The sequence below is a fragment of the Meles meles genome, chromosome 17, assembly GCF_922984935.1.
Source record: "Meles meles chromosome 17, mMelMel3.1 paternal haplotype, whole genome shotgun sequence".
In the NCBI taxonomy this organism is placed as follows: domain Eukaryota; kingdom Metazoa; phylum Chordata; class Mammalia; order Carnivora; family Mustelidae; genus Meles; species Meles meles.
Window position 1 is genome coordinate 23,976,878 of NC_060082.1, and position 27,159 is coordinate 24,004,036.

General features: G+C 36.2%; 1 protein-coding gene across 5 annotated transcripts in view; it reads right to left on the minus strand.

The window, feature by feature from the left end:
* KCNT2 (potassium sodium-activated channel subfamily T member 2) overlaps positions 1–27,159 on the minus strand; it is a 344,600-nt gene that overhangs the window by 100,856 nt on the left and 216,585 nt on the right. For all 5 annotated transcript variants that reach the window (XM_045982454.1, XM_045982456.1, XM_045982455.1 and 2 more), the window contains exons 15-16: positions 5,358–5,507; positions 3,493–3,722 (exon numbers count right to left, since the gene is read on the minus strand). In XM_045982454.1, coding sequence (XP_045838410.1) covers positions 3,493–3,722; positions 5,358–5,507 — 380 coding nt within the window. The remainder of the gene's footprint in view (positions 1–3,492; positions 3,723–5,357; positions 5,508–27,159) is intronic.

Below are 27,159 nucleotides of genomic sequence, written 5' to 3' on the forward strand. Positions count from 1 at the left end.
TGAGCTAGGGATCTTTATCTATTTGTTCATTAATTTATCATAGAAATTTATAAGAGTGTCTGGCACATATTGGGTACTGTGAGTAAAGGTTAATAATGGGAAAAAATCAGTAGGACTACTATAAAAATAATATGCTAGGTCAAAAACAAACAGGGTCACCTAACACAGTCCAAGCAGGGCCATGGAATATGTCTCAGAAAGAATGATACTGAGACACAAAGGATTAGAAGAAGTTACCTAGGCAAAGTTCAGGGCTAGGGAGTAGAGAAGTTTCAAGAAGAAACTTCTTGGGGCACCTGGGTGGCTCAGTGGGTTAAAGCCTCTGCCTTCGGCTCAGGTCATGATCCCAGAGTCCTGGGATCAAGCCCCACATCGGGCTCTCTGCTCAGCGGGAAGCCTGTTTCCTCCTCTCTCTCTCTCTGCCTGCTTGTAATCTCTATCTGTCAAATAAATAAATAAAATCTTTAAAAAAAAAAGAAGAAACTTCTTGTGTTGAGGTCCACTGGTGAAAAACAATTAGTGAAGGCTGAAAGGAATTTAGTACGAATGGGACGTAGTAATGCAACTGAAGGCATAGTAAAATACAAGACTAGAATATGAAGTGGAATTATTTTAAAAAAAAAGAACTTTAAGTAAAGCGATTGCGATTTATCTTCTAAACTAGGATACCTTTTTTTTTTTTTTTTAATTTTATTTATTTGAGAGAGAGAGACACAGTGAGGGAGGGAACACAGCATGGGGAGTGGGAGAGGGAGAAGCAGGCTTCCTGCCAAGCAGAGAGCCTGATGCAGGACTCAATCCCAGGACCCTGGGATCATGACCTGAGCCCAAGCCAGATGCTTAACAACTGAGCCACCCAGGCAGCCCTGAACTAGGATACTCTTAAGAGTCAAAGGGTGTGTGGTCTTCAATAATGACACCAGGACAACATATATAAACTGAGACTGTCCTGGAACAACTGGGAGTGCCTCATGCAAACAAGAAGTTTTGGTCATCCAAATTATAAGCCATGTAATATAAAATTTAGATTTTTTTCCCTTGGATAATAAGCAATTCAAATGATTTATTTATTTATTTATTTTAGATTTATTTATTTTAGAGACAGATAAAGAGAGTACACACATGTAGGGTAAGGGTACAGAGAGAGAGAGAGAGGAAGAGAATCTCAAACAGATTCCTCACTAAGCATGGAACCCAATGTGGGGCTTGATCTCACAACCTTGAGATCATGACCTGAGCTGAAATCAAGAGTCTGATACTTAACCAACTGAGTCACCCAGGCACTCCAGCAATTCAAATTATTTATGCAGGAGAATGATACTATCAAAATTATGTTAAAATTATAACTCTGGTTGCAATGTGGAGAGGAGTGTAGGACAGCATGGAGGCATGGAGAGAAGCTTGGGGGGCAGGGGGTGATCCTACAGTTGAGGGGGAGAATGATGGACACTCAGACCATGATCACACAGATAGTGGGGAGAAAGAATGGAATGACTTTCAGGGATACTTGATAATCTGAATTAATAGAATTGGGTGAATTCTGAGATATGAGAGGAGAGGAACAGAATTGTCAGGATTGTGACCTTACAAATTATGATGTGTCATCTGTTTTTTTTAGCCAAAAAATGGAAGAGGAAGTAATTTTGAATGAGGGCAGAAAGATGACTTCAATTTGAATATGGTGTGTTGATTTTTCCTGTGAGACATCCAGGCAGAAATAAAGAACCAGTATACTGCTGTGAAGAGAAATTTAAGTTAATGATTTATATAAAAGAATCATCAATTTTTGGAGGGTAAGTCGATCTGTGGGAGCAGAAGAACATGGCCAATACCATCCCATGCTGTGAAGATGTCCACTGGATTTAGTGACAGAGGGTGACTTTGCCAGAGTAGTGATACGAGGACTACAGATTTCAGACTAAACTGGGCAAAGGCATGAGGGGACAATAAGATTTCAAGAAAGCAACTGAAGACAACACTTTCAAGGAATTTACCTGTGAAGATGTCAAGCTAAGAGGTCCAGGTGTGTGTGTGTGTGTGTGTGTGTGTGTGTGTGTATGTGTGTGTGTGTAGAAATAAAAAAAGAGAGACCCACAGAGACAGACAGACAAAGGGAGGAGAAATGAACAATGATTTTGAGAAAAAATAAAGTTAGGTAATAAGGATGAATTAAAAAGAGGAGGTAGTAAGTGAAGTCGTTACTATTAAAATATTAAAAGTTGGGGCACCTAGGTGGCTCAGTCAATTAAGTGTCCAACTCTTGGTTTTGGCTCAGGTCATGAACTCAGGGTTGTGAGATGGAGCCCTGTGTGGGGCTCTGCACTCAGCATAGATCTGCTTGAGATTCTTTCCTCCTCCCTCTTCCTCCTGCTTTGCTCCTTCCCCCACTTGCTTGCTCTTGTTCTAAAATAAATGAATAATAAAATCTTTAAAAAATATTAAAAGTTAAAAGATACACTATCCTTGTGACAAAAATGAATGTTTGTAGGTTTGTAGGTGGTTTCGGTGGCAAAATTTAAAGGAAATTCTTATTTGTCTGGATCTATTCCTCCCCCCACTATTTTTTTTACTTCTGTATCATAAAAGCCAAGTTCAATGGTGAGAATGAGATGGTCAATAGAAGAAGAGTTTTGAGAAAAACAAAGAATATTTTAAATAGCCTCTGTTGATAACTGGATAGAGAACTTACAAAAGAACTATAAAAGTGTCAGGTGCTATTATTTTAATCAGAAATATGAAATAATTATTGACAATTTTGAATTAGCAAAATTTTTTTTTTTTTTAAGATTTTATTTATTTGTCACAGAGACAAGGAGAGTAAGAAAGAAAGAGAGCACAAGCAGGGGAGATGGCAAGCAGAGGGAGAAGATTCTCTGCTTAGCAAGGAACCTGATCTGGGACTTGATCCCAGGATCATGACCCCGAGCCAAAACCAGACGCTTAGCAGACTGAGCAACTCAGGCATCCTAAATTAGTTTAATTTCTTACCAGTTTAATAGCTTGGAAACTTTGCTCTATATACTTAGTTACACCAAGTTTATAATATATACAATTAATGTCTAGTTTGACTTTGAAATTTTAACAAACATTGAAGGATATTTATTATGCCTTTTTAAGGGGCCTGGATGACTCAGTCAGTTAAGCATCTGCCTTCGGCTCAGGTCATGACCTTAGGGTCCTGGGATTGAGCTCTGTATAAGGTTCTCCACTCAGCAGGGTGTTTGCTTCTCCCTCTCCCTCTGTGGTCTCTCTTGCTTTTGCTCTCTCTCAAATAAATAAATAAATAAAATCCAAAGAAAGAAAGAAAAACAGAGAGAGAGGGAGGGAGGGAGGAGGGGATGGAGGAAGGGAGAGAGAAAGAGAGAAAGAAAGAAAGGGAGGGAGGGAGGGAAGGAAGGAAGGAAGGAAGAAAGAAAGAAAGAAAGAAAGAAAGAAAGAAAGGAAGGAAGGAAGGAAGAAACTAGTGATATATTCAAATTTATTTATACTTACCCATGCTGGCAATTATGCTATGTACAGGTAATCGAGAAGGTCCATGATAAAATGACCTTGGCACGTTGCTTTTTTTCTGCTGGTCTTGGTTTTTAAATGCTGAATTCTCTTCTTTGGTAATATTAATATAAAAACATATATCTGTAGCATTCATAATATATCGAGGACCTGGATTCAGCAAAATGTTTTTATTATCCTCCCTCCGAACACCAATCAAGCAGACGCCAAACCTTAATTAAAAAATAAATAAATAAAAGCTTAAGAACTGTGATTCAGCAAAGCTCTTATGTTTTTTGTTTGTTTTTAAGTTTGCATGTGTAAGAAAATTGGTAAACTATTATAAGGCAGAGGAAAATTAAAACCCCAACTCAAAGTATTTTAAAGCTTGCAAAGATCATGAAAGTTTAAGACTCCAGGCTCTGAAGACCAAAAAAAAAAAGACTCTCAACACTCAAAACTTTCCTGTTTTTCCAGGAAAAGAAACTATGTCCTTAGTGTGTGGTAAAATAAATTTAATTGATTATGACATATATAGTTATTTTTAAATAAAGAATAGAAAAAAAGATAATGAAAAATATCAGAGTGTGTATCATTAGTAAGGGTAAGAATTTTTAATAATTTGTGTGTGTATTGTCTTACCATAAATGTATATTTTCACTTCATCAAAAAGTATAAAACTGTATTACTTTAGTCAAAAATGCTTAAAAGTCATTGGCCTAAAAGAAGAAGAAACTTACCCAAGGTCATATGAGAAAAAAAATCAGGGTACCTAAATTTCTTTTAGTTCTGTTTCTGCATATTTGGTTTACTCTGAATTTTAGAAAAAAATTTAATAGTCTGAATAGGTGCACAGCTTAATTGGGAGAAATATCAACCGCTAAATATTGATATTAAAAATTTATTTTAGGACGCCTGGGTGGCTCAGTTGGTTAAGCGGCTGCCTTAGGGTCAGGTCATGATCCTAGCATCCTGGGATTGAGTCCCATATCGGGCTCCTTGCTCGGCAGGGAGCCTGCTTCTCCCTCTGCCTCTGCCTACCTCTCTGCTTACTTGTGATCTTTCTCTCTCTGTCTCTCTCTCTCTGACAAATAAATAAATAAAATCTTTAAAAAAAAATTATTTTATACTTTTTCAGATTATTCTTCAAACACAAAATGTCAGAATGTTTTTATTTCAATATGTGTTATAGCATTAGAAATAAATCTAGTTTAAAAATATTTTTTAAACATCAAAAGTATATGTACAGATAGAATCATACTGAGAATTAAAGTGGGATATATTAAATATTAGATTAGTGGAAAATACTAGACATATACAAACCTTAAAATATTATATCATATTTACAATACAATACAATACAATATTATACTACTTTGATTGTAAACATATTTTTGTTTCTTTAGTAAATAATTTTTCTCAAAAAGAAAAAATATTTTGTTTCATGTTTGAATTAGAAGGTACCATTGTTTACTTTTTAACTCATTTCTCTGATCAAAGTAAATTTTTTTAAATGTCTAGATTTTATAAATGTTATTATGACTGTTTACATTTTTAATCAGCACTTTAAAATCAGATCTCTAAAGAAGATTCATTTTCATGTATTTGTGAATTCTTCATGGATTAAAATATTTTAAAGATGACTTAAAAGTTACTAAAGCCAGTGTTTCTATTAAATTATACTTTATACCTAACACTCTTAACTTGTAGAGACCATACAGAACCAGAGTTCAAATGTCTCAATAATTACATTAAAAATTCCAGAATCCTTGCAACTCATGAGCACCAATGGGCTGTATTTTAGAAAACTGTATTTAAAGGGTATGCTTGATTTATATTTTAAGTCCCCTTTGGAAGCAGAAACGTACTTTTTGTGTGCATGAAAAGACGCGTATGTAAAACTCTTCCCTTCATATTCAGCAAAAAATGTACTTTCTTCCAAAACAATGTGGTATACTTCATTGCCAGAGCATCTACCATATATCTTCTGCCACTGCTCTGGGGATTGCTGGCCTTCTCTGCAACAAAAGCACACACACATACACATACACAAAGAGCAAGACACAGTGAATGCGGTTAAAAAGACAGTTTTTACACCTCATCTGGTTTCCCTACAGGAGGAAGGGGTAAGCACAGTTCAAAGAAGTCTATCTGTGATACTATAAATGATGGTATTATTTACAAATACAAAGAGTTACCACAGAAATTTTGAAACCAACACAATATGTAAGTTTGAAAGACGGCAGATTCCTAGAAAGTAGTTCTTCATGATCCAGTTAACGAAAGCATTTATCCTGACTATGCGGCAATAAGATATAGCATTTCATTTTAATTTCTATTTATGTATATCCTGTCATGCACATCCTATTTTTACACTTGTTTTGTAGTCTAAATAATATGGCCCACTTCATCTCATTTATAATACTTGTTTGGCCCTTGTAGGTAACCAGGTAACCAGATTTTGCTTTGTATTTATAAGTGTACAATGTCAACTTATCAATTTGATTCCACAGAAGATATACTCTTAATTTCCATCCATATCATAGCAATGGCTTTCTTCCAATTGTGTAGCAGTTAAGAAAAAATATTTCTGCATGATAAAAGGGTCTTCAAAGAGATCCCCCAAAGTATTTTTTCATACAACCTAAGTTATCACAGAAAGTACAGTTTGTATTTTCTAGAATGTTCTGCTCAGTGACCTTGGATATAAATAAAAAAGTCAACCTATGAAAAACATATTGTGAATATACAAGAGTTCTTTCCCATTTGTTATAGTAAATTTCACTTTTTCTGAATAAATTTAAGGAGTCTATAAATACAAGAAATGCACTTTAAGAAGGCAAGTGATAAATATATAAATATCAAAATATTTCATCTAATGTCTATATATTCTGAACGGATAAAAGCAGATAACAAACGATATATATATATATCATATTTAGGGTTAAAAAACATTTTAAAATCTGAGTTTTAGGGGGACCTGGGTGGCTCAGTGGGTTAAAGCTTCTGCCTTCAGCTCAGATCATGATCGCAGGGTCGAACCCTGTATCAGCCTCTCTGCTTCCCTTCCTCTCTCTCTGCCTGACTCTCTGCCTACTTGTGATCTCTGTCTGTCAAATAAATAAATAAAAATCTTCTAAAAAGTAAAATAAAATAAAATGCGTTTTATCTAAAGAATTATTAGAGATAATACATTAATATTTTCAGAGTCAGTAAGTTTAAAAAAAATCATATATTTTCCAGGTATGCTTCACTTTACTTCATTTTTTCTTAATTGTGCTTTAGAGTCAATTAAGAGTCAAGAGCCCATGGGATGCCTGGGTGGCCCAGTTGAACATCCAACTTTTGATTTCATCTCTGGTCATGATCTTGAGCCCTGCCTTGAGCCCCGCCTCAAGTTCTGTGCTGGGGGTTGGGGGGCAGTTTGCTTGAGATTCTCTCCCTCTCCCACTTCCCCTTCCCCAACTCACATGCATGTGTTCTTCCTTCTCTCTGAAATAAATAAATAAAACCTTAAAAAAAAAAAGAGTCAAGAGCTCGGACCCTGAAGACTGATCACCTGATCTGAACTCTAATTCTGCAATCTTGAGTTGTTAAGTAACCTCTGAGTGATTCTCTACCTCTTCTGTGAAAAATAGCCCCAGCCTCATGAGTTAGATAAAATGAAGTAATACAAACAAATCACTCAGTAGATGTTGGGATCATAGTAATCACTCAGTAAATGTTAGCTTCTACTATTTTGCTGTTACACCTTCCTCATTGCTTAAATTTTGGAGCCAATTTCAACGTGTCTAGTCAACCTATACTAATGCTCTTAAAACCTTTACTCTTTTTTCTTTAATGTTAATGTGTTTTTGGAAATAGGAAAATAAAATAAAGCAGACCACTTCTGACCATTGACTGCATCTGCCTATATCTAACTACTGCTTCCTAAAAATAATTTTTCCTGGTGGAGAAAACATTCCCTTTGGCAAACAAAAATAAAATTATCTTTGTTCTTTGTTATGCTCCTTAGTCTACTTGGCAAGATGATACTTGGCACAGATAGAAACCTTTTAAAGTGCTGGGAATGTAAGAGAAGGTGCCAATAATTCATCAGTGTTTGTTCAAAATCCAAAAGGTAGCATGGGGTCAAATCCATGTCACACAAGAGTCCTAAAAGCTATTAAAGAAAATCATAAATCTAAGTCCAGGTTCTGAGATGGAAATACAATGTTGTAACTTGGAAGGGAACAGAAAAGGAAGGTTGGACAAAGATATTTCAGATGGATTTTCCTAAATCATTTGCTTGTTCTCATGCTATTTTATGCTTCTACCCCCAGAAGACCTCTTTATGCTCTCTTCAAATATCCCAGATAGGTAAGCAAGAATCTCTAGGTTTCTGCTAATTGTAAATAGCCCAAATTTTCTCCTTTTTAGCTCATGTTAATTGCTTGAGAAATGTGTGAACTTAGTAATGTCATTTAATACTAAGAGCTATGTCCAGTTCCCACTTATTAATCCCTACATGAAATATTCATTGAGCACTTAGGCTGTGTCAGGGACAGTTCTAGAATCAAAAGTTATGGCAGTTAACACACAAGACAAAAAATGTTTTCTTATTTGGAAGCTCTAGTGAAAGAAGACTGACAATAAACAAAAGAAGCCAACTGTATTATGTGTTAGAAGTGATAAGAGACTGAGAGAAAAATTAGAGAGAAAAATGACTTCTAGGAGTGAAATGGAATATAAATGGTATGGTTGAGGAAGGCATCCCTGAGAGGTTGACATTTGAGTAAAAATCTTCAAGAGTTATGGAACGGCAACCACATGGGTACCCAGGAGAATAGTGGTCCAGGCAGAGGCAGCCACAAGTGCTTTCCCGAGGCAGAGGAATGACTGATACAGGTAAGGAAAAGAAAAGAGGCCAGTTTAGCTGGAGTTGAGGGAGGAGAAAAAAATGAACCCAGAGAGATAGCAGGGCAGGGAGAGGGATCACATAGAGATTTATAAATGTTTACAGTGACTCTGACCTGTACTTGAGATGATTTGGCAGTCACTGGAGAGATTTCAAAGATGGGTGCGAAATGATTCTGACTTAAATTTTACAAAAATCCCCTGGGTCATGGTGCTGACTCAGAAACCAGAGAAAGGGTAATGACCAATAAGGAGGTCATCATGATAAAGATGATAATAGCTTGGACCAGACTAGACTCGGTCCTGAATGTAGACCAGAAAGGATTGCTAATGGAAGAGAAAAAAGGTACAAAAATCTTAGGTATCTGAGTCCATCAGAAATATGGATGGATAAATAAATAAATAAAATCCATACAGATAACAGTGAAAATGCACCATACAGATAACAGTGAAAATGCAAGGAATACTGCTTATAAAACATCATGGAGAAAACGTAAACATAAAAATGTTAAAATCAAAGAAGTGATTTTGGATTTGTCATTGTAGCCTATTAGGTCCTAGAAAGAAAAGACAATCAGAGATAGTTTGTGTGGGCTTCAGAAACTTTTGGAGCGCTTATTTTTTACACCTGATATGGTAGGTACCTGTCCATGATAATATTTTTATCACAAGCAAATGGTCCATCAACACCATCACCTTGTCTTCCTCTACCTGGGTCACCTGCACCGGTCCCCTGTGCTCTATTTGACAGGAGAAGTTCAAAAAGCCCATTCCTCTGGGTTCTGCCTTCCTCCGCTAGGCACCCCTTCCATTCCCAAGCCCCAAGCTTGTGATAAAAATATTTTTCTTATTATATAGAATATAATTTCTTATTATATAGAATATAATATGTGCTAATATGCAATGATATTAGCATATATCCAAAAGACATCTGCATCTCATGATCATTGCAGTACTGTTTACATTGGCGAAGACATTGAAACAACTGAAGTATTCATAGATGGATGAATGAGTAAAGAAAATGTGGCACAGATGTATATAATGAATTACCGTTCAGGTATAAAAAAGGAAATCCTGCCATTTGTGACAACATGAATGGACCTTGAGGATATTAGTTCAGTGAAATAAGTCAGACCAAGACAAATACCATATGGTCTCATTATATGTAGAATCTATAAAAACAGAAACAAACAAAAAAATGAACTTAGAGATTCAGAGAACAGACTAGTGGTTGCCAGAGATGGGAGGTGGGTGAAATGGGTGAAAGTGAACAAAAAGTACAAACTTTAAGTTGTAAAATAAATAACTCCTGGGAATATAAGGCACAGCATGGTGACTACAGTCAATCATACTGTGTTATATATTTGAAAGCTACTAAGAGAGTAAATCTTAAATATTCTTCTTACAAGAAAAAAAATTTTAAGTATGTGCGGTGAATGGATGGAGTAATTGTCATGATCATTTCTCTCTCTTTCTCTCTCTCTCTTTCTAAATATATATATAAAAAATCCTACAGGGCTCTTGGGTGGCTCAGCAGGTTAAGTGGCTGCCTTCTGCTCAGGTCATGATCCCAGGGTCCTAAGATCAAGTTCTGCATCTGGCTCCTTGCTCAGTGGGGAGCCTGCTTCTCCCTCTGCTTGCTCTCCTCCCGCTCCCCCTGCTTGTGTTTTCTCTCTCTCTGACAAAAAAATAAAATCTTTTTTTAAATATTGTATATATAGAACATGTAGAATTATTAAGGTGTACATCTGAAACTAATATAATGTTACATGCCAGTTATATCTGTTTTTTAAAAGGGCATTTTATAGCCTATAGATGTGTAAAAAAAGAGTTTTGTCTTCAACTTTAGACAAATTAATTTCTACCTAAATTTTCTCTTCATCTTATCTCACTTTATGTTTCTAGGCAGAATTTTAAGATTTTATTTATTTATTTGACAGAGAGAGATCACAAGTAGGCAGAGAGGCAGGCAGAGAGAGAATGAGAGGGAAGCAGGCTCCCCGCGGAGCAGAGAGCCCGATGCGGGACTCGATCCCAGGACCCTGAGATCATGACCTGAGCCGAAGGCAGCGGCTTAAACCACTGAGCCACCCAGGCGCCCCTGTTTCTAGGCAGAATTAACTCAAGATTATTTTTGAAAGGAGGAAAACAATTATGTAAATTTAAAAAATTCTAAACTTCTTATACAAGAAAAAAAATTTTTTTAAGATTTTATTTATTTATTTGACAGAAAAAGATCACAAGTAGGCAGAGAGGCAGGCAGAGAGAGAGAGGAGGAAGCAGGCTCCCAGCGGGCTCGATCCCAGGACCCCAGGATCATGACCGGAGCTGAAGGCAGAGGCTTTAACCCACCAAGCCACCCAGGTGCCCTACAAGAAAAATTTTTTAACTCCACATCTAAGTGACTCTGAAACTCATTATGTGTCCCTTTCCCCATCAATTCTCACACTCTTAAAATAGTCCTGAACCATCTTTTTGCCTCCTTGCCTCCAGTATCGGCCATTACAAATCAGTTTATGGTGCTGTCATAAGAGTGAATTTCAAAATCTTTAAGATCAGTTCATGTGACTCTCCTGTTGAAAATGTTTAAAGGACTTCTTTCTTCCATTTTAAAAAGGTGAACTTTCTTATCATCATTACAAAGCCCTTCTGACCTACGCTATGCCTTTCAAATTTCTTTTGTTACTTCTGTCTTCTTTCTCTTGTATGCTCCAGCCATGAGCACTCCTTAATGTACCCTGAACAAGAAGCTCTTTCTTACCCTTTGGCCTTTTCACAATGTTGTTCCTTCTATCTCCTACACTTTACTCAATTCTTTGACCAACAGCTTACTTATTACTTTTTCAGCTTTGCAAGGCTGTACTTTTTTCATGATACTATAACACTAAATTGTATTAATTACTCCTTAATGTCTTGCTTCCCATGTGAAATAAGCCACATGAGGAAAGGGATCATGTCTTGTTTACAGCTATATTTTTGAGACCCTGCCATCCATTCTGGCACAGAGTAAGTGCTTAATAAATGGTTAAGTGAACAAAGAATAATCTAACAATGTTCTTCATGTTTAATTACTAAATGTTCAGCTTTCTTAATTATATAATACCTGTCTCCTTCACCAGAATCATTTTTTAGGTCGAAACAATTACTTTCCCTATGATGAATTTGCCATTAGAATTAGGGAAAAAAAACAAACAAACAAACACTGAGTTCCTCAATCGACATGAAATAAATTTAACCTCAGCAGCAGTGAAAACACAAAAGATATTAGGGACAAAAAAGCACAGAATGGAAAGCTTAGTGAAAATTACAAAGAGCCATTTAATGAAGATTTAAGATGTGTTTACACTAATCAAATGAACTTTTAGGGAAAATAATTGGCTTATGCATTTACGGTCAACCTCAAAGTATACTCAAACCTATAAAATAGTACAGTCTAGTTTATTTCATACCCTTTTAAGGCTGCTCTACCATTTTTACTGAAAACTCAATGATAATCAGTCCTTCCTAGACAGGTTTATGTCCACCTTCATTTTCAAAATAATTGACGGCTCCAGGATTTTTATAAAGGTATTAGTAGAAAAAGAAAGAAAACAATGATAGGAATATGAAAATAAAATATTCTATCAAGATAACACATGGATTACAGAGTATCAGTGTATGCTTGATACTTTAAAGAACATCTCTGAGTTGTCTATTCCCTGAATAAAGGGACATGCTGTAGAATTCATGCACCCAAAACCATAGTCATGAGAGCCTTGGAAAAACTTTGATTAGGCAACTTATGAGGAAACAAAGCTTGTGTCCAAATTTTAAACCCTAAAGAAATGTCTAAGTGAGAAAAAAAAAAAAATTTTAAAGGGAAGTGGGGGGGGAAGATGATTACTTAAGAGAAAGGAAAAAAAAATCTAGTTAAATTACAAATCCGGGGCGCCTGGGTGGCTCAGTGGGTTAAGCCGCTGCTTCGGCTCAGGTCATGATCTCGGGGTTCTGGGATTGAGTCCCGCATCAGGCTCTCTGCTCAGCAGGGAGCCTGCTTCCCTCTCTCTCTCTGTGCCTGCCTCTCTATCTACTAGTGATCTCTCTGTGTTAAATAAATAAGTAAAATCTTTAAAAAAAAAATTACAAATCCCACCTCAAATTCTTCAAGAGCTTATAGGCTTTAACCATGTCCTGTCAAATGCCCCATTTCTGTCCTATAATAATTTCTTGGGCAGGTCCCTTTCTTTCAAATCATGTTCAGTTATTAAAAAGCTCAGTTCCAACCCAATTTGAAACTCCAATCTTATCAGCTCAGGCTTATTCTCCGAGATGTTGCTGATCTTCAAAGTAACTCTAACTGGCCATCACTGTCCTCTGTGAAGGGGTCTGGTAGGCACACGTGAATCCCCTTTATGTGGAGTATGGGGTGAGCGTTGGTATATGATCACCGATAAGTAAGAAACTCTCTTCCACTTTCCCTTATCTTATTTCCTGGTGGTATAACCTACAGTCTAGCTTCTTGAGCTTCCTCACTTTGTGGTCAACACACTTAGACAGGGTACCAGAAATATGGCTCAAATCTTTTTAAGCTATCAATTGTGCTGAGGAAAACTCATGTGTGGGATTGAAAGCTGCTTTCTAGCTCTACCATTTTACTCTAATTCTTTTTTCCTCACGTTCAAATAATCACAACAAACTACATAAGCAAATAATCACAACAAAGAATCACAAGAAACTACATAAGCAAATGTCTAACTAGGGAACAAGTTGCTAGTTCCCACTTCCTGCAGAAATTCCCATTCTCCATGAGTAATAGCTAATTCTTTTGTACTTCCTTTCACGTAGCTGGGAGTAGGGGCAAAACACTGTGTTATTCTATCCATTCCCCTCTTTGATCTTCTCTTTCTATGGAAAGTTGAAGAGAATAGACAATAGGATACTTAACTCTTCTTTGTCCTCAATGATGAGTTATAGTCACCAATTCTCGGACATGAAAAGTCCCTCTCAATATAATAAATATTGGTTAAAAAAATATGTTTGTTCTATTCTGTTTATTTTTCCCAAGTTAGAAATATCATTTGTTTCAGTTAATTTCCTGACGGTGCATAAATCAATTTTGACAACTGATTTTATTTTTCTTTTAAATGCAAGTAGCACATTCCTCATTAATCTGTGATTACACCTTCAAGGAAAATGGGTTTTTATTGCCAGAAAGCAAATTAATTCATACACCAATCTCCTGTGTTGCAACACTACCAACCGAGCGGAAGGAGGACTGCTTAGTGAGCAAGTACTTGGGTCTGCTCTTTGCAGAAATGTATTTTAATACAGGCCTCTGACTACAGTAAAGGAATCTTACATAATTTTGCTTTTTTTTAAAGTTTCCCCATATCAAATTTTCACAGAGGGAGGAATAAAAAAGGATTAACTGGATTTCCTGCTCCAGATAAAGTAAGTTGAAATCCTATCACAGCACAAGTTCTCTCTCTCATTCAGTAATGTGCTGAACTATTCTGCTCCGTAATATAGCTTGCGTTGAAAAAACAAAACAATGGGAGCCTGGGTGGCTCAGTTGGTTGAGTGGCTCATTTCCTTTTGGCTCAGGTCAAGGTAAGATCCTGCCCCACACTGGGCTTCATGCTTAGCAGGGAGTCTATTTGACATTCTTTCCCTCTGCCCCTGCTCCCAATCACACTGGCAGCGCGCCTGCTCTCTCTCTCCCTCAAATAAATAAATAAATAAATCTTTTTAAAAAAGTGTTCTGAAAACAAACAGCGTAAAACCTTATTCTACTGACAAATTCCTATTTTTTTTCGTAAAGATGGACAGTGTTTTTATTTTTTTGAAAACACATACTAATAACTTCTAGAAAATAAAATTTGATTTTATTTTTATATTTCCTGTATGCAAACAAGGATGCCACCAAACTACAGGTGAACTCAAGAATAAGCTTGGTATTACGAAGCACTGCCTTCAAGGTTATGAAATGTAATCATTCGTAGGAACCCACCTCTCTTACAATATTACGTTTGTTGTCTTAAACACCTCTGCACTTTAATCACTGGATTTAGTGTTGCTGGTGTATTTTGTTCTCTTCAATCCTGAATAATGGAAATATACAGTAAATGATCACTTTCAGATTTGCCAACACTGACACAGGTTGACAAATTAGTTGTTTTTATATACTTATTTTTACTATCAAACTAAATTATCTTCACATCACTGAGAATAAACAGCACCTTGTCACCGGGATTTTTGATATAAAATCCATTCTTTGCTGTGTAATAAAATACTTTACATCTATCTAGGTGGAAATTTTTGCCTTAGGAAAAGGATTTCACTTAGATTTATACTTGAAATGTTAAATAAAATAAAATTTCCTTATTAATGCTTCATTTTGAAGGAGATTACATATTTACTACCTCATTATATTGATTAAAAGTAGATTTAAAACTCAAAGGTTTAAATCTAATTAAAATTAATACACTTTATTTAATTCTGTACACTTGTGTTTCTCCAATTTAATGTCTGCTTGATTGCACATAGTTGTTTATATTCTTTATAGGGTGTTTTTCTGCAAACACACATGAATTGCATTAATTCATAATGGTCCCAAACTGTTACATTATTTAAAAATCATATTATTTAAATGATATTACAATTTCGTCTTTATTATCAATGTCAGGAATGTACAGTTAACACTGTAATCCAAAGAAATGATTCTAACAAACTGTAGGCTGTGTCCCTGGAAACGTAATTCATGGGTGGAGAAGGTATAGTAGAGTATACAGAAGCTTGCAAAAAGTGAGTTTACAAAAGAAACATCGAACACAACTCTGATGAACATTTATTCCTCTGACATACAAGTATGCGTATCTTATCTAGGGAGAGAAGTATTCAAGATCTCTAGATGGAAGAAGTAAAAATACACAAGATTAAGATGCCTCAGTCTACTAGGAAGAGGCTTATGCATTCCTACTCTTGAACAGCAGAATTTCCCAGCTTTTTATGTCATCAGACATCAAAACAAAAATCTTGAGTTCTAAGATTAAATCAAGATAGTGTATGCTCATCAATTTTCTGCCGCTAGATGGAACTGGAAAGCTGTTTGCCACTCTCAGGACAAGAAAAAATTGCTGAAGTAGAAAAAACAGAAAAATGCCATATAGCTTTCAAACATAATTAATAGTGAACTTAAACAAGGGACACTTTTGGAAAGGAATCTATGTCATGAAGAAATGAAATAGAGCTCAACTGTTAAATCTGAAAGACTGTATGTACTTGAAGGTGGCCAAAATTCACTATTCTTAAAGTTAGTTTGTCTTTCAAAAACTCCAGTGTAATTTTCCAAAGTGCTCATTTAATTAAAAAACCGTCTAATTATCACATACAAAAAATTCTGTAAAGATTTCTCATCTATCTTTTTTTTTTTTTTTTGAAGATTTATTTTATTTGAGAGAGAGTGAGGATGAGAGAGAGACTGGGGAGGGGCGGGGAAGAGGCAGCAGGAGAAAGAGTCTCTCAGGTCAACTATGCACTGAGAGCGGAGCCTGACGCAGGACCTTGATCCCACAGCCCCGTGACCCTAAGATCATGACCCCACCTGAAACCAACATTGGGACGCTTAACAACTGCACCTCCCTGGTGACCCAAGATTGTTCATCGACTTTTGAAACTGTCAGATGAAAAAGTAAATTCCTCTGTCATAATGAACGTTATTCATTCTCAGCTCTTCGACTCCACTGTTAAGTAAAGCGTAGCCCACTGATTTTTAGACTGTTCTACTTTAGCATTAATAAAAATTCATACCTAAAATGTGCTTACCCTTTTCTCTCTTTCTCAGAACACAGCCTGCTTGCTTACTGGAGACCAAACATTTAGCTTTGGTTCAAGTGCTTTGTACCCCTGTAGGGTTCATACAGCACTACTACATCTATCCCTTTAGTTTGGAACACCACTGTGAATTCCCCAGGAAAGTTATATGCCATACATATTAATATTTTAGAATAAAGGAATTATAGAAGCTCCAATTATTGTTATTTACATTCTAACATTTGAGTATTTTTTTGCCCTTTTACAATTATTTGTAACTAGATTTATTTACTGTCTCCCCATGTTGTCATTTGGTTTATTCTCAAGGTATGCAAACTGACCTTACCATAGGCAAAAGGTATTTTACTAATAAAATAAATCTACTGGTGAAACTTATAATATGTTCCAAATCCATATATAAGTCATATTTACACTGTGTCCTGCCCTGTATTGAGTATTAGTCTTTTGTGATCGGAATACACTCATGTTTTCCATGTCCCAAACTTCTAAACTCAGTGCCTTATACTGTGTGGATGCATGTGATTATTATTTATGAAATGAATTAATGGCAAAAATGTAATGTTATTTTAACCCTATTCAATGCTATTTCTAGCATGTGATTTCATGCAAACCTTAAATTTGACACACATACAAAAAAAAAAAAAAAAACAAACAAACTTCCAAATCTTCAGCTTAAGGTAGAGTTTTGAGTATTTCATAATGACAATGTTACCAAGCTTTATATCATGGTAGGCATTCTCTATTACTAACTGCCTTCTCTGAAGTGTGAGAGGAAAGAATTATCTCACAACAGATTGCCCACAGGTGCTGTTCATATAATCATACTTCCATTATTAATTCATCTTTGGAATTCCTCTTTCAGAGTTTACAGAGTTCTGTAACTGCAGTGTCCACAGAGCAAGGTTTGTAACGTAAATACGGGAATCAGGCCAGATGTGAGACAAAGGGGAGTGTCCAGGCTTGTGGTGAGTTGGCTGTTACATGTCTGAAAAAGGCAAATTCAAAGGAATCAATTCAAAAGAAAAAAAATTGGGGGCACCTGGGTGGCTCAGTGGGTTAAAGCCTCTGCTTTCGGCTCAGGTCATGATCCCAGGGTCCTGGGATCGAGCCCCGCATCGGGCTCTCTGCTCGGCAGGGAGCCTGCTTCCTCCTTCCTCTCTCTCTACCTGCTTCTCTGCCTACTTGTGATCTCTGTCTGTCAAATAAATAAATAAAATCTTTAAAAAGAAAAAAAAATTTACATCAGGCTGGTAGCCAAGGAAAACTTATCCACCTCATAATTTGGTCCGTTGGTCATTAGGTTTGCAACCTCAGACCTACTGGTTACTTTGAAAGTGAGTTAAATGAAGGAACAGGTAGGCAAGTGGCATCTATTTTGTTGCAGAGGTGGAATGGTTCTGAGGTTTTTATCTGGTTCGTCATGTGGTGTGGCAGTGGAAATTGTTCATGCGAGTTTAGTCTAGATAGAGGCTAACTTTCTTGCTCTGAGTTATCGATATTCCTTCATAATCTCTTTAAGACTAAATTTGTTAAGTGGATACTCTTGACTAAAGTTAAGAATCCAAGTCAATACTGAATTATTTTCCCCTTTTGCACAAGTTTTTTTTTTTTAAATTATTTATTTATTTTCAGCGTAACAACTCATTGTTTTTGCACCACACCCAGTGCTCCATGCAATACGTGCCCTCTCTATTACCCTCCACCTGGTTCCCCAACCTCCCACCCCCCACCCCTTCAAAACCCTCAGGTTGTTTTTCAGAGTCCATAGTATCTCATGGTTCATCTCCCCCTTCCAATTTCCCACAGCTCCCTTCTCCTCTCCATCTCCCCATGTCCTCCATGTTCTTTGTTACCCTCCACAAATAAGTGAAACCATATGATACTCTCTCTGCTTGACTGATTTCTCTCAGCATAATCTCTTCCAGTCCCATCCATGTTGCTACAAAAGTTGGGTATTCTTCCTTTCTGATGGAGGCATAATACTCCATCGTGTATATGGACCACATCTTCCTTATCCATTCGTCCGTTGAAGGGCATCTTGGTTCTTTCCACAGTTTGGCAACCGTGGCCATTGCTGCAATAAACATTGGGGTACAGATAGCTCTTCTTTTCACTACATCTGTATCTTTGGGGTAAATACCCGGCAGTGCAATTGCAGGGTCATAGGGAAGCTCTATTTTTAATTTCTTGAGGAATCTCCACACTGTTCTCCAAAGTGGCTCCCTTTTGCACAAGTTTTAAGAAATTTTTCTTCATTATTATCATTTTGTAAGTTGGCAATGCTATGCATCTAGGTATAATTCTTTTTCAATCATTATCATTTACTAGCAAGAGACCCTGTCAATTTAAAGATTTGAATCCCCTTATTCTAATTTCTTATATTCTATTTTCTCTATGTTCTCTGGAATTCCCACTAAATCAGAAATTATTTCTCTTGGATTGATCTCTTGCCCTGCAAATCCTTTTTCTTACACATTCTATCTCTGTACTTTTATCTGTAATCCTCAGGATTTCTATGATATTATCTTTCAAAACTTTAAAAAAATCTTTATTGAGGTATAACTGACATATACTAGATTTTGGTATACAACCTAATGATTTTATATGTGTATATGTTGCATAATGATTACCACAAAAAGTCTGATCTCCATCCTCATAGTTCTGTTTTTTTCCCCTTGCGATGAGGATTTCTAAGATCTACTCTCAGCAATTTTCAAATATGCAATAGAGTATTATTAACTACAGTCACCATGCCATATATTACATCCCTGTGACATTTATTTTGTAACTGTGAGTTTGCATCTTTGACCCCTTTCACCCATTTGCCCACTCTTCGTCCTCCACCATGACAACTACCAATCTGCTCTCTGTATCTATGAACTTGGCTTTCTGTTTTGTTTTGTCTTGTTTTGTTGAAATTCCATGTATAAGTGAGATCATATGATATTTGCCTTCTTCTGTCTGATTTATTCCACTTAGGGTAATGCCCTCAAGTTCCACCCTTGCTGCAAATGGCAAGATTTCATTCTTTCTTATGGCTAAATAGTATTCCATTGTGTGCGTGCGTACATACTACAACTTTTTCATCCATTCATCTATTAATGGACACTTAGGTTGTTTCTATATCCTGGCTATTGTAAATAATGCTGCAGTGAACATGGGGATATAAATAGTGTTTTGCTTAGTGTTTTCATTTCCTTCAAATAAATACCGAAAAGTGGAATTGTTGGATCATACAGTAGTTCTATTTTTAATTTTTTTAGGAACTTCCATACTGTTTTTCATAGGGGCTGCACCAGTTTACATTACCATGTTCAGTATACAAGGATTCCCTTTTCTTCACATCCTTGTCAACAGTTGTGACTTCTCATCTTTTTATTAATAGCCATTGTAACAGGTGTGAGGTGGAACTCTCATTGTGGTTTATTTTTATTTCCTTGATGATTAGTGATGGTGAACATTCTTCCATGCCTGTTGACCATCTATATGTCTTCTTTGAAAAATATCTATTCAGATCCTCTGCTGATATTTTAATCAGGTTTCTTTTTTCTTTTCTTTCTTCTATTTTTTTTTGCTCTTGAATTTTATTCAATTTTAATTTCAGCATTCTGCCAATTTCAAAAGGTCTTGTTTACTTTCTATTTCTCTACCATAACTCCTGTTCTTCCTAAATCTAGAATAATAATTATAATAATTTTAAGCTATTCTAGATTTGTGTATTTATTTATTATGGCTTTTTTCTTATTATTAAAGAGAAGATAAGATCCTCCAGAAATATAATCAACAGAAATCTAAGTTAAAGATTCTGAAAATTTAAGACTCTACAAATAAAAAAAATTTCCTCAACATTTTATTCTTTTCAACAGCCATCATCACTCTTGTATAATTTTTTAATATTCTTCTAAACTATCATTTATACTTCCCTTTCAAAAATACATTTAAAATATTTACTCACTTACTGAGGTTTCAAAAAATACATTCAATTCTATTTTCAAATGTGATTTTTTATTTTTTTTTTTTTTTTTTTACTAGTGAGCCTAAAACCAACCTTCCCTATGGATCCAAAACAATTCCAGTGAGAATAGAGATAGTTTTTTCCATCTGGCTGGATTTATTTCCCTCATTTCATGCTGCATGCTCATACTCAGCAAATGGTGAGAGCCATATTTCAAAATTCTGAGTATGAGATACAGGGATATTAAACGGATTCCTTTGTCTGTAAATGTTTTCAGTGGCAGGTTACACGCTTACTGAGGAAGAAAGGATCACGCTATTTTGTCTGGAGCCACCAAATTCAGTATGGAATACTGAACCCCAACTCCAAACTATCTACCAGCATATACTTCAGACATTTTCTTCTAGTGTGTTTAGGAAAAAACAGATTTTTCCCAGTAGTAAATGTCTGACTAAACTTAACCACAAGGAATGGTACTGTGGTAGATGGAACAAGGGTAACTCGTTTAGTATTCAGAAATTCAACTAAAATTGGACTTCTTTTTCTAGAAATCCTGAACCCCAGATCTTCACTGGGGGATACCATTTTGTCCTGCTGCATCACCCTCTGAACACCACAGGGGGGTGTCAACAGAAAAATTCCTTTTTTCCGTCTCCCAGAAATTGACTGAACTCTCTTAGGTCTTTCACTTCTTTTTCATTAATGAAAGCTTATCATTTTTTATTTCTCTGTCATGATTTCAACAGAGTCTCAAGAGGGAGAGAAGATGAAGTCATATGCTTCACAAACTAGTTTAAAGCAAGGGCTTCAGTGAATCATCTTTAGTACCCTCTTAACTTCATTTAGTTAACTAGTATTTGTTGAGTGTCCATGCTGTGATGGTATGAGTACAAAATGTTTTTACCTTGAATGAAATTACAGTTTGCTAAGCAGGAAAAAATAAATACATTAAAAGAGAAAAAAAAAAAAAAACCCATAGGGGCGCCTGGATGGCTCAGCTGGTTAAACACCCGAATCCTGGTTTCAGCTCAGGTCATGATCTTGAGGTCATGAGATTGAGCCCCATGTCAGGGCTGAGCATGGAGTCTGCCTGAGATTCTCTCTCCTTCTCCCTCCCCTCTGCCCCTCCCCCCACTCCAGCCCAATATCCCTATCTAAAATAAATAAATAAATAAAACCTTTAAAAAATACATACTCTGGCAGAATATATTAAAATATGTACAAGTTCATAGAAACAAAAAATCACATTAATTGGGGAGTTTAAAAATATTCATGAGGAGATAGAATTTTTGATTTAGCAAAATCCTCTGGAATGCCAGAAGAAATGAGTTCAAGGCAATGGGAAAGTGGAAACCACAAAGTATATTTAGGATCATGTTATTTGGAGGACATGACATATATAAGAGAATCATGGGAGATGAGGATATAAAAATAAGTTAGGACTGGAGTATAGAGGGCCTTAAATTAAATGGACGTATTTGAATCTAATTTGATAAAGAATGATGAGCTATTTAAGGCTTTTCAAACAGCAGAATGCCAGATGAGAGCAATATCCAAATTTCTCCAAACTATGTTTAATGAAATTCTGTTCCAATTGATCTTTTAATAGGTGTGTTTAGGAATACATTTCTCAGGTAATCAAACATATTTTAGAGACACCAAATAAAATGCACTTCCATGGAGATTTTCAGTATACATAACTTATATAAAAGAAAAAAGTAACCTTCAGAGGTGCATCATTTCCCTCTCTTGTGATTACCTCCATTCAGACCTCCAATCTTGTAGTCCTTTTTCAAAAATGTTTTGTCATGGGAGAAATGGACAAAGCACCATTGGGGTATACAGACAACACCATCTTTCTCAATCTCCATGGTCAAAGAAGCAGGCTTCCACAGAACCAGCAGAACTGTTTGATAGTGGAAACAATCATAACTTATAGATGTATTCCAAGGAATACATAACTTATAGATGTATTCCAAATCCATCCTTATAGATGTTGGGTGCCCCCAACTCCACAGCTGTTATGGATTTTATACCCTCCCAAAACCATATGTTGAAGTCCTAACCCCTAGCACTTCAGAATGTGACTGTATTTAGAGACAGAGACTTTTTAAAAAAGTGATTAAGTTGGGGTATCTTTGTTGCTCAGCTGGAGGAACATCTGACTCTTGGTTTTGGCTCAGGTCATGATCTCAGGGTTGTGAGATCAAGCCCCACATTGGGTTCCATGATCAGCATGGACTCTGCTTGAGATTCTCTCTCCCTCTTCATCCACCCCTACCTTCTCTCTCTCTCTCAAATAAATAAATAAATAAATAAATCTTTTTTTTAAAAAAAAGTGAAGTTGAAACAAGACTGTTACCGTGAGCCTTAGTCCAATCTGGTATCTTCATAAGAGACAGAAGAGACCTAGGAAAGATCATGTGAGGGCCCAAGAAGAAGACGGCCATGTGCAAGCTAGGACAGAGGCCTTGGGAGAAACCAAACCTGCCAATACTCTGACACTAGAGTTCCATCCTCCAGGACTGTGAGAAATAAAATTTTTATTATTTAAACCACTCAGTTTCTTTGTTATGGCAGCCCTAGCAAACTAATATAATAGCCAGGAAAATCTAAGTGCTTTAGAGCAGGGTAGTATGAGGTAGGAGATTTTAGAAGAAAAAGTGAGCATTATTGTGTAGTTTATTGTTGCAGTGAAATTCATATTCCATAGCAGAAAAGAAGAAAAGGATATGGGAAGGAAATATGTCAAAGCCCTTTCTATGACCTTCCTTTTTTTTCCCCTAGGAGTCTAAGCAGCGGTAAGTTACCAGCTTGCTAATGGTGTGAGCCATTAGGGATGGGAAAGAGACTTGAGGTATGGTGGGAGGGCGGGAGAAGCCTGTTAATTTTCTCAACTCTGACTGAAAGCACTGAAAAGCATATACATTTATCTATTAACGGAAACAGAGGTGCAGACTTAAGAAAGTTTGATCAAATAAAGTTCAAGATTTATACTCTAAGTGACAGTTATTTGAAATGGAACAATCAAACATTAGAACTGAAAAAAAAAAAAAAACCCAATAATGTTTTACTCTAAAGGAAAACCAAGTGCTTCTCATGGACACTCTATTTTTATTTGTAGCTCCCTATGGGAAGAGAGTGACTGGATTAGATCTTCCAGATGACAAAATATAATCTTCTATCACAGTTTTGGAATGGGAAACTTCCAAGAGAATTAAAGTAATTCATTTGAGATTGTCCTGCCACCCCACACATATTTTTTTTTTTCCATTTACCTTTCTTTTAGTCAAGGGTGTAATTATAATTTCTGTTACTTTTTTTTAGAGAGAGCACACAAGTGTAGAGGGGAGGGAGAGATGGAGAGAGAGTCTGAAGCAGACTCTGCCCTGAGTGCAGACTCCCACATTGGACTCCATCTCATAACCCTGGCATCATGACCTGAGCTGAAGCCAAGAGCCCGGCACTTAACCCACTGCATCACCCAGGCACCCCTAATCTCTGTTACTTTTTTTTTTTTAAGATTTTGTTTATTTATTTGACAGAGAGAAATCACAAGCAGGCAGAGAGAGGGGAAGGAAGCAGGCTCCCTGCTGAGCAGAGAGCCGGATATGGGGCTCGATCCCAGGATCCTGGGATCATGACCTGAGCGGAAGGCAGAGGCTTTAGCCCACTGAGCCACCCAGGCTCCCCAATCTCTGTTACTTTTAAGAAACTTTCTCTTCCTTTCTCAAGGCAACTGATTCCCTGGGCCCTCTGTGACCAGCTCAGTATTATAAAGGAGAAAAACTCTCCGACCCTTCTCATCTCGACCTCTGTCCATGCTTTCCTCCCTTGTTTTCGGTCCTTTTTTTTTTTGGAGATGGTAAAAGACATTCAATTTTCCTTTTTCCTCCACACGGTGTTTAAAATAGGGACTCCCTGGATGTTGGGGTATGAGAGACCTGGGAAGTCTCATTGTTAATTTTCATCTGAGGTCAGAGAAACAATGAAGACTTCCTCACGTTCTAATGCAGATCCTTGTAGTTCTGCTTAGGGTCAAAGATACAACAAAATGAGGGCACCTGGCCGGCTCACAAGGTAGAGCACACATCTCTTGATCTTAGGGTCATGAGTTCCAACCCCGTACTTGGGGTGAAAACCTTACGTTAAAAAAAAAAAGAAAGAAAGAAAAAAGATAAAACAAAATATTGCCCTACCTTGCTCTTTGTTTTCTCCAGATATACTTTTTTCCTGACGATTTTGTTTGGAGAATTCCTCCAGTCAAAATACTATTTAAAATATTTAAATCACGCCCAAATAAAGCTGACTAAAATGCTTAAAAATAAGCATTTAATTCCTCAGGATTTCCTTGTCTTTCACCACCTTGGCATCTGGGAGAGTACTGGTCAGTATTTTGTAGGATGTTCCCAATTTTGGTGTGTCTAGGTATTTCTTCAAAATCAGGAAGTATAATTAAGAATACCAAAGAAATTATGTCATGCACTTCTTTTTGTCATGTACTTCTTAGCATATCACAGGGATTACATGATGTCACACCTCTTTTTATTGGTGATGTTTACCTTGGTCTCTTGATTAAAACTGTGTCTGTCAGGTTACTTCACTATAAAATTATAATTTTTCCTTTCATAGTTATTAAATACCATGGACAGACATGTTGAGACAACACAATGAGCCTGGATTTCCTTAAACATTCACCCACTAATACTAGCACCCTTTGGAGGATGGTGTCTACAACCATTGTTTGCCTTGTGATGACTTCTTATTTCTCTCTTTCCTTCCACATTTATTAGTTGGAATTCTTTGGTAAGAAATGAGCTATTCTTCTTTTCCTCTTATTTATTCGTTGCCTTCCTACATCAGTCTATTTACTTGATTTTATGGGTTAAAATAGAATGTTATCATTATTTACTTTGTTTCTCAAATTGTCCCATCTTAGCATGTTAGGAACTTCTTCAATGTTATTTCTTGGACCAATTTGACAAACCCCCACACTTTTCAGAGCAACTCCTTACTTTCTGGCACCACAAGATTTTTCCTGACTCCTCTTGTACATTCCCTGCCTACATCCTCGATCCACCCAATACCCAAGAAGCCCTAGATGTTATTATTAGAGAACCGTGTGTAGTAACCAAGATGTGAACATTAACTGTGCTAAGGGCTACTGAGCCATCCTTGCTCTCTCAGTAAACAAAGAGTTAGGAATTATATTTGTATATACTCGCAGGTCCATACAGACACAGATCTAAGTTTCTGTGTCTATCTTTGATATAGTGCATTAAAAGTCATTAATTGGAGGGGGAGATAACCATGAGAGACTATGGACTCTGAAAAACAGTCTGAGGGTTTTGAAGGGGCAGGGGGTGGGAGGTTGGGGGAGCCAGGTGGTGGGTATTATGGAGGGCACACATTGCATGGAGCACTGGGTGTGATGCAAAAACAATGAATTCTGTTATGCTGAAAAGAAATTTTTAAAAAAGTCATTAATTTATACTGATTTCCAACCTTACCCACTGAAACTACCACCAATTGGAGGAGCCTTAGCAGAAATAACTGCTAAGTTATTTCAGAAACTGCTTCTCCCTGAATCTGCCAGGGAGAAGATCCTGGAACAGAAAAGGGATTTTAATGGTAAAACTGGTGAAATCCATTTAGACCAACAATTTAGTCAATTGTATTGTACCAATGTTAATTTGTGATTTTGAGAACTGCACTATGATACTGTAAGATATAAATGTTAATGGAAGTTTATATGGGAAGGGTAGGTAGGAGCTCTCTGTATTATTTTTGTAACTTTTCTGTGAGTCTAAATTTGGTTCAAATGGAAAGACTAAAAAATAAGCCATTAAAAATGTAATGTGTTATCCAGCATTTCCCAGTCTTACTTGAGTACATAATTTTACTTTTCAGGAAAATTATTAACTTCCATCCAAAAGCATCAGTAATTGCACCTTGGAACACAAATTTGGCAATGATATGAAATAATAGAACCACTATTTATATACCACACACAAAAATTAATTACAGTGCATTTTGGCTTAATGTGTTTCTACTATGGTTGAAGATTTCCCAAAACTATTAAGCAATCTCTGGTGAAACAGTTATTTGAGAAAGCCTAAATTTCACTTAAATTTAAATGTACATAATTATAGTGTTCATGACAGAAATCTGAACAAGACTATCTCTCTCTAATTTTACAAACACTTTGCATGTAGAGGTACAAAAAAATTTTGCAAGCTAAGGAAATAACCACAAATGAAGGTGTTCTTTTTTAAAAATAAACCAATTACATTGAAAACAACAGACAAAACTTAATAGTGTTTAATTTTCATTTTACAAAAAGCATTGCAGCAATACCCAAATCTGCAGTTTCCAGATCCCACTGATGAAAATAACACACTCCTCCTAGTAACTTAATGAAGGGCTTCTTATGAAATAACGGCCCCTGAGGAACATAGTTACAAAATTGTAACTTTTTGAAATTGATTTTACTAAAATATAAAGGCAACTTCGCTTTCCCCTTACTTCTAGTATGTAGTTATAGAATGTGACATTGGAATTCTTACATCTTTCCACCCATTCAAAATACTTAAAACATGTATTTATATCATATACGAATTGATTTCTATTTGAGGCCTCCCTTTCTGTGGCCATGAAAATCAAAAGAAAATTATTGCAATATATTGTAATAATGTATTATGAAATCTGAATCTGCCAGCAACTGTTACCTGCTTACATTTATATGACTTAACCATTTTCTCTGATATCTGCTTTTTATCTTTATGTCTTCTGTTACATTTTAAAATAATTTTACTGCATTTAATACTTTCCTTATTTAAATTATTTTTTATAATGCATTTCCTCTAAACAAACTTTGAAAAGGTCACTAAAAACTTGCATCTTTTTTTTTAAAGATTTCATTTATTTATTTTTCAGAGAGAGAGAGAGTGCACACAAGCAGAGGGAGTGGCAGAGGGGAGGGGAAAAGCCGACTCCCCACTGAGCAG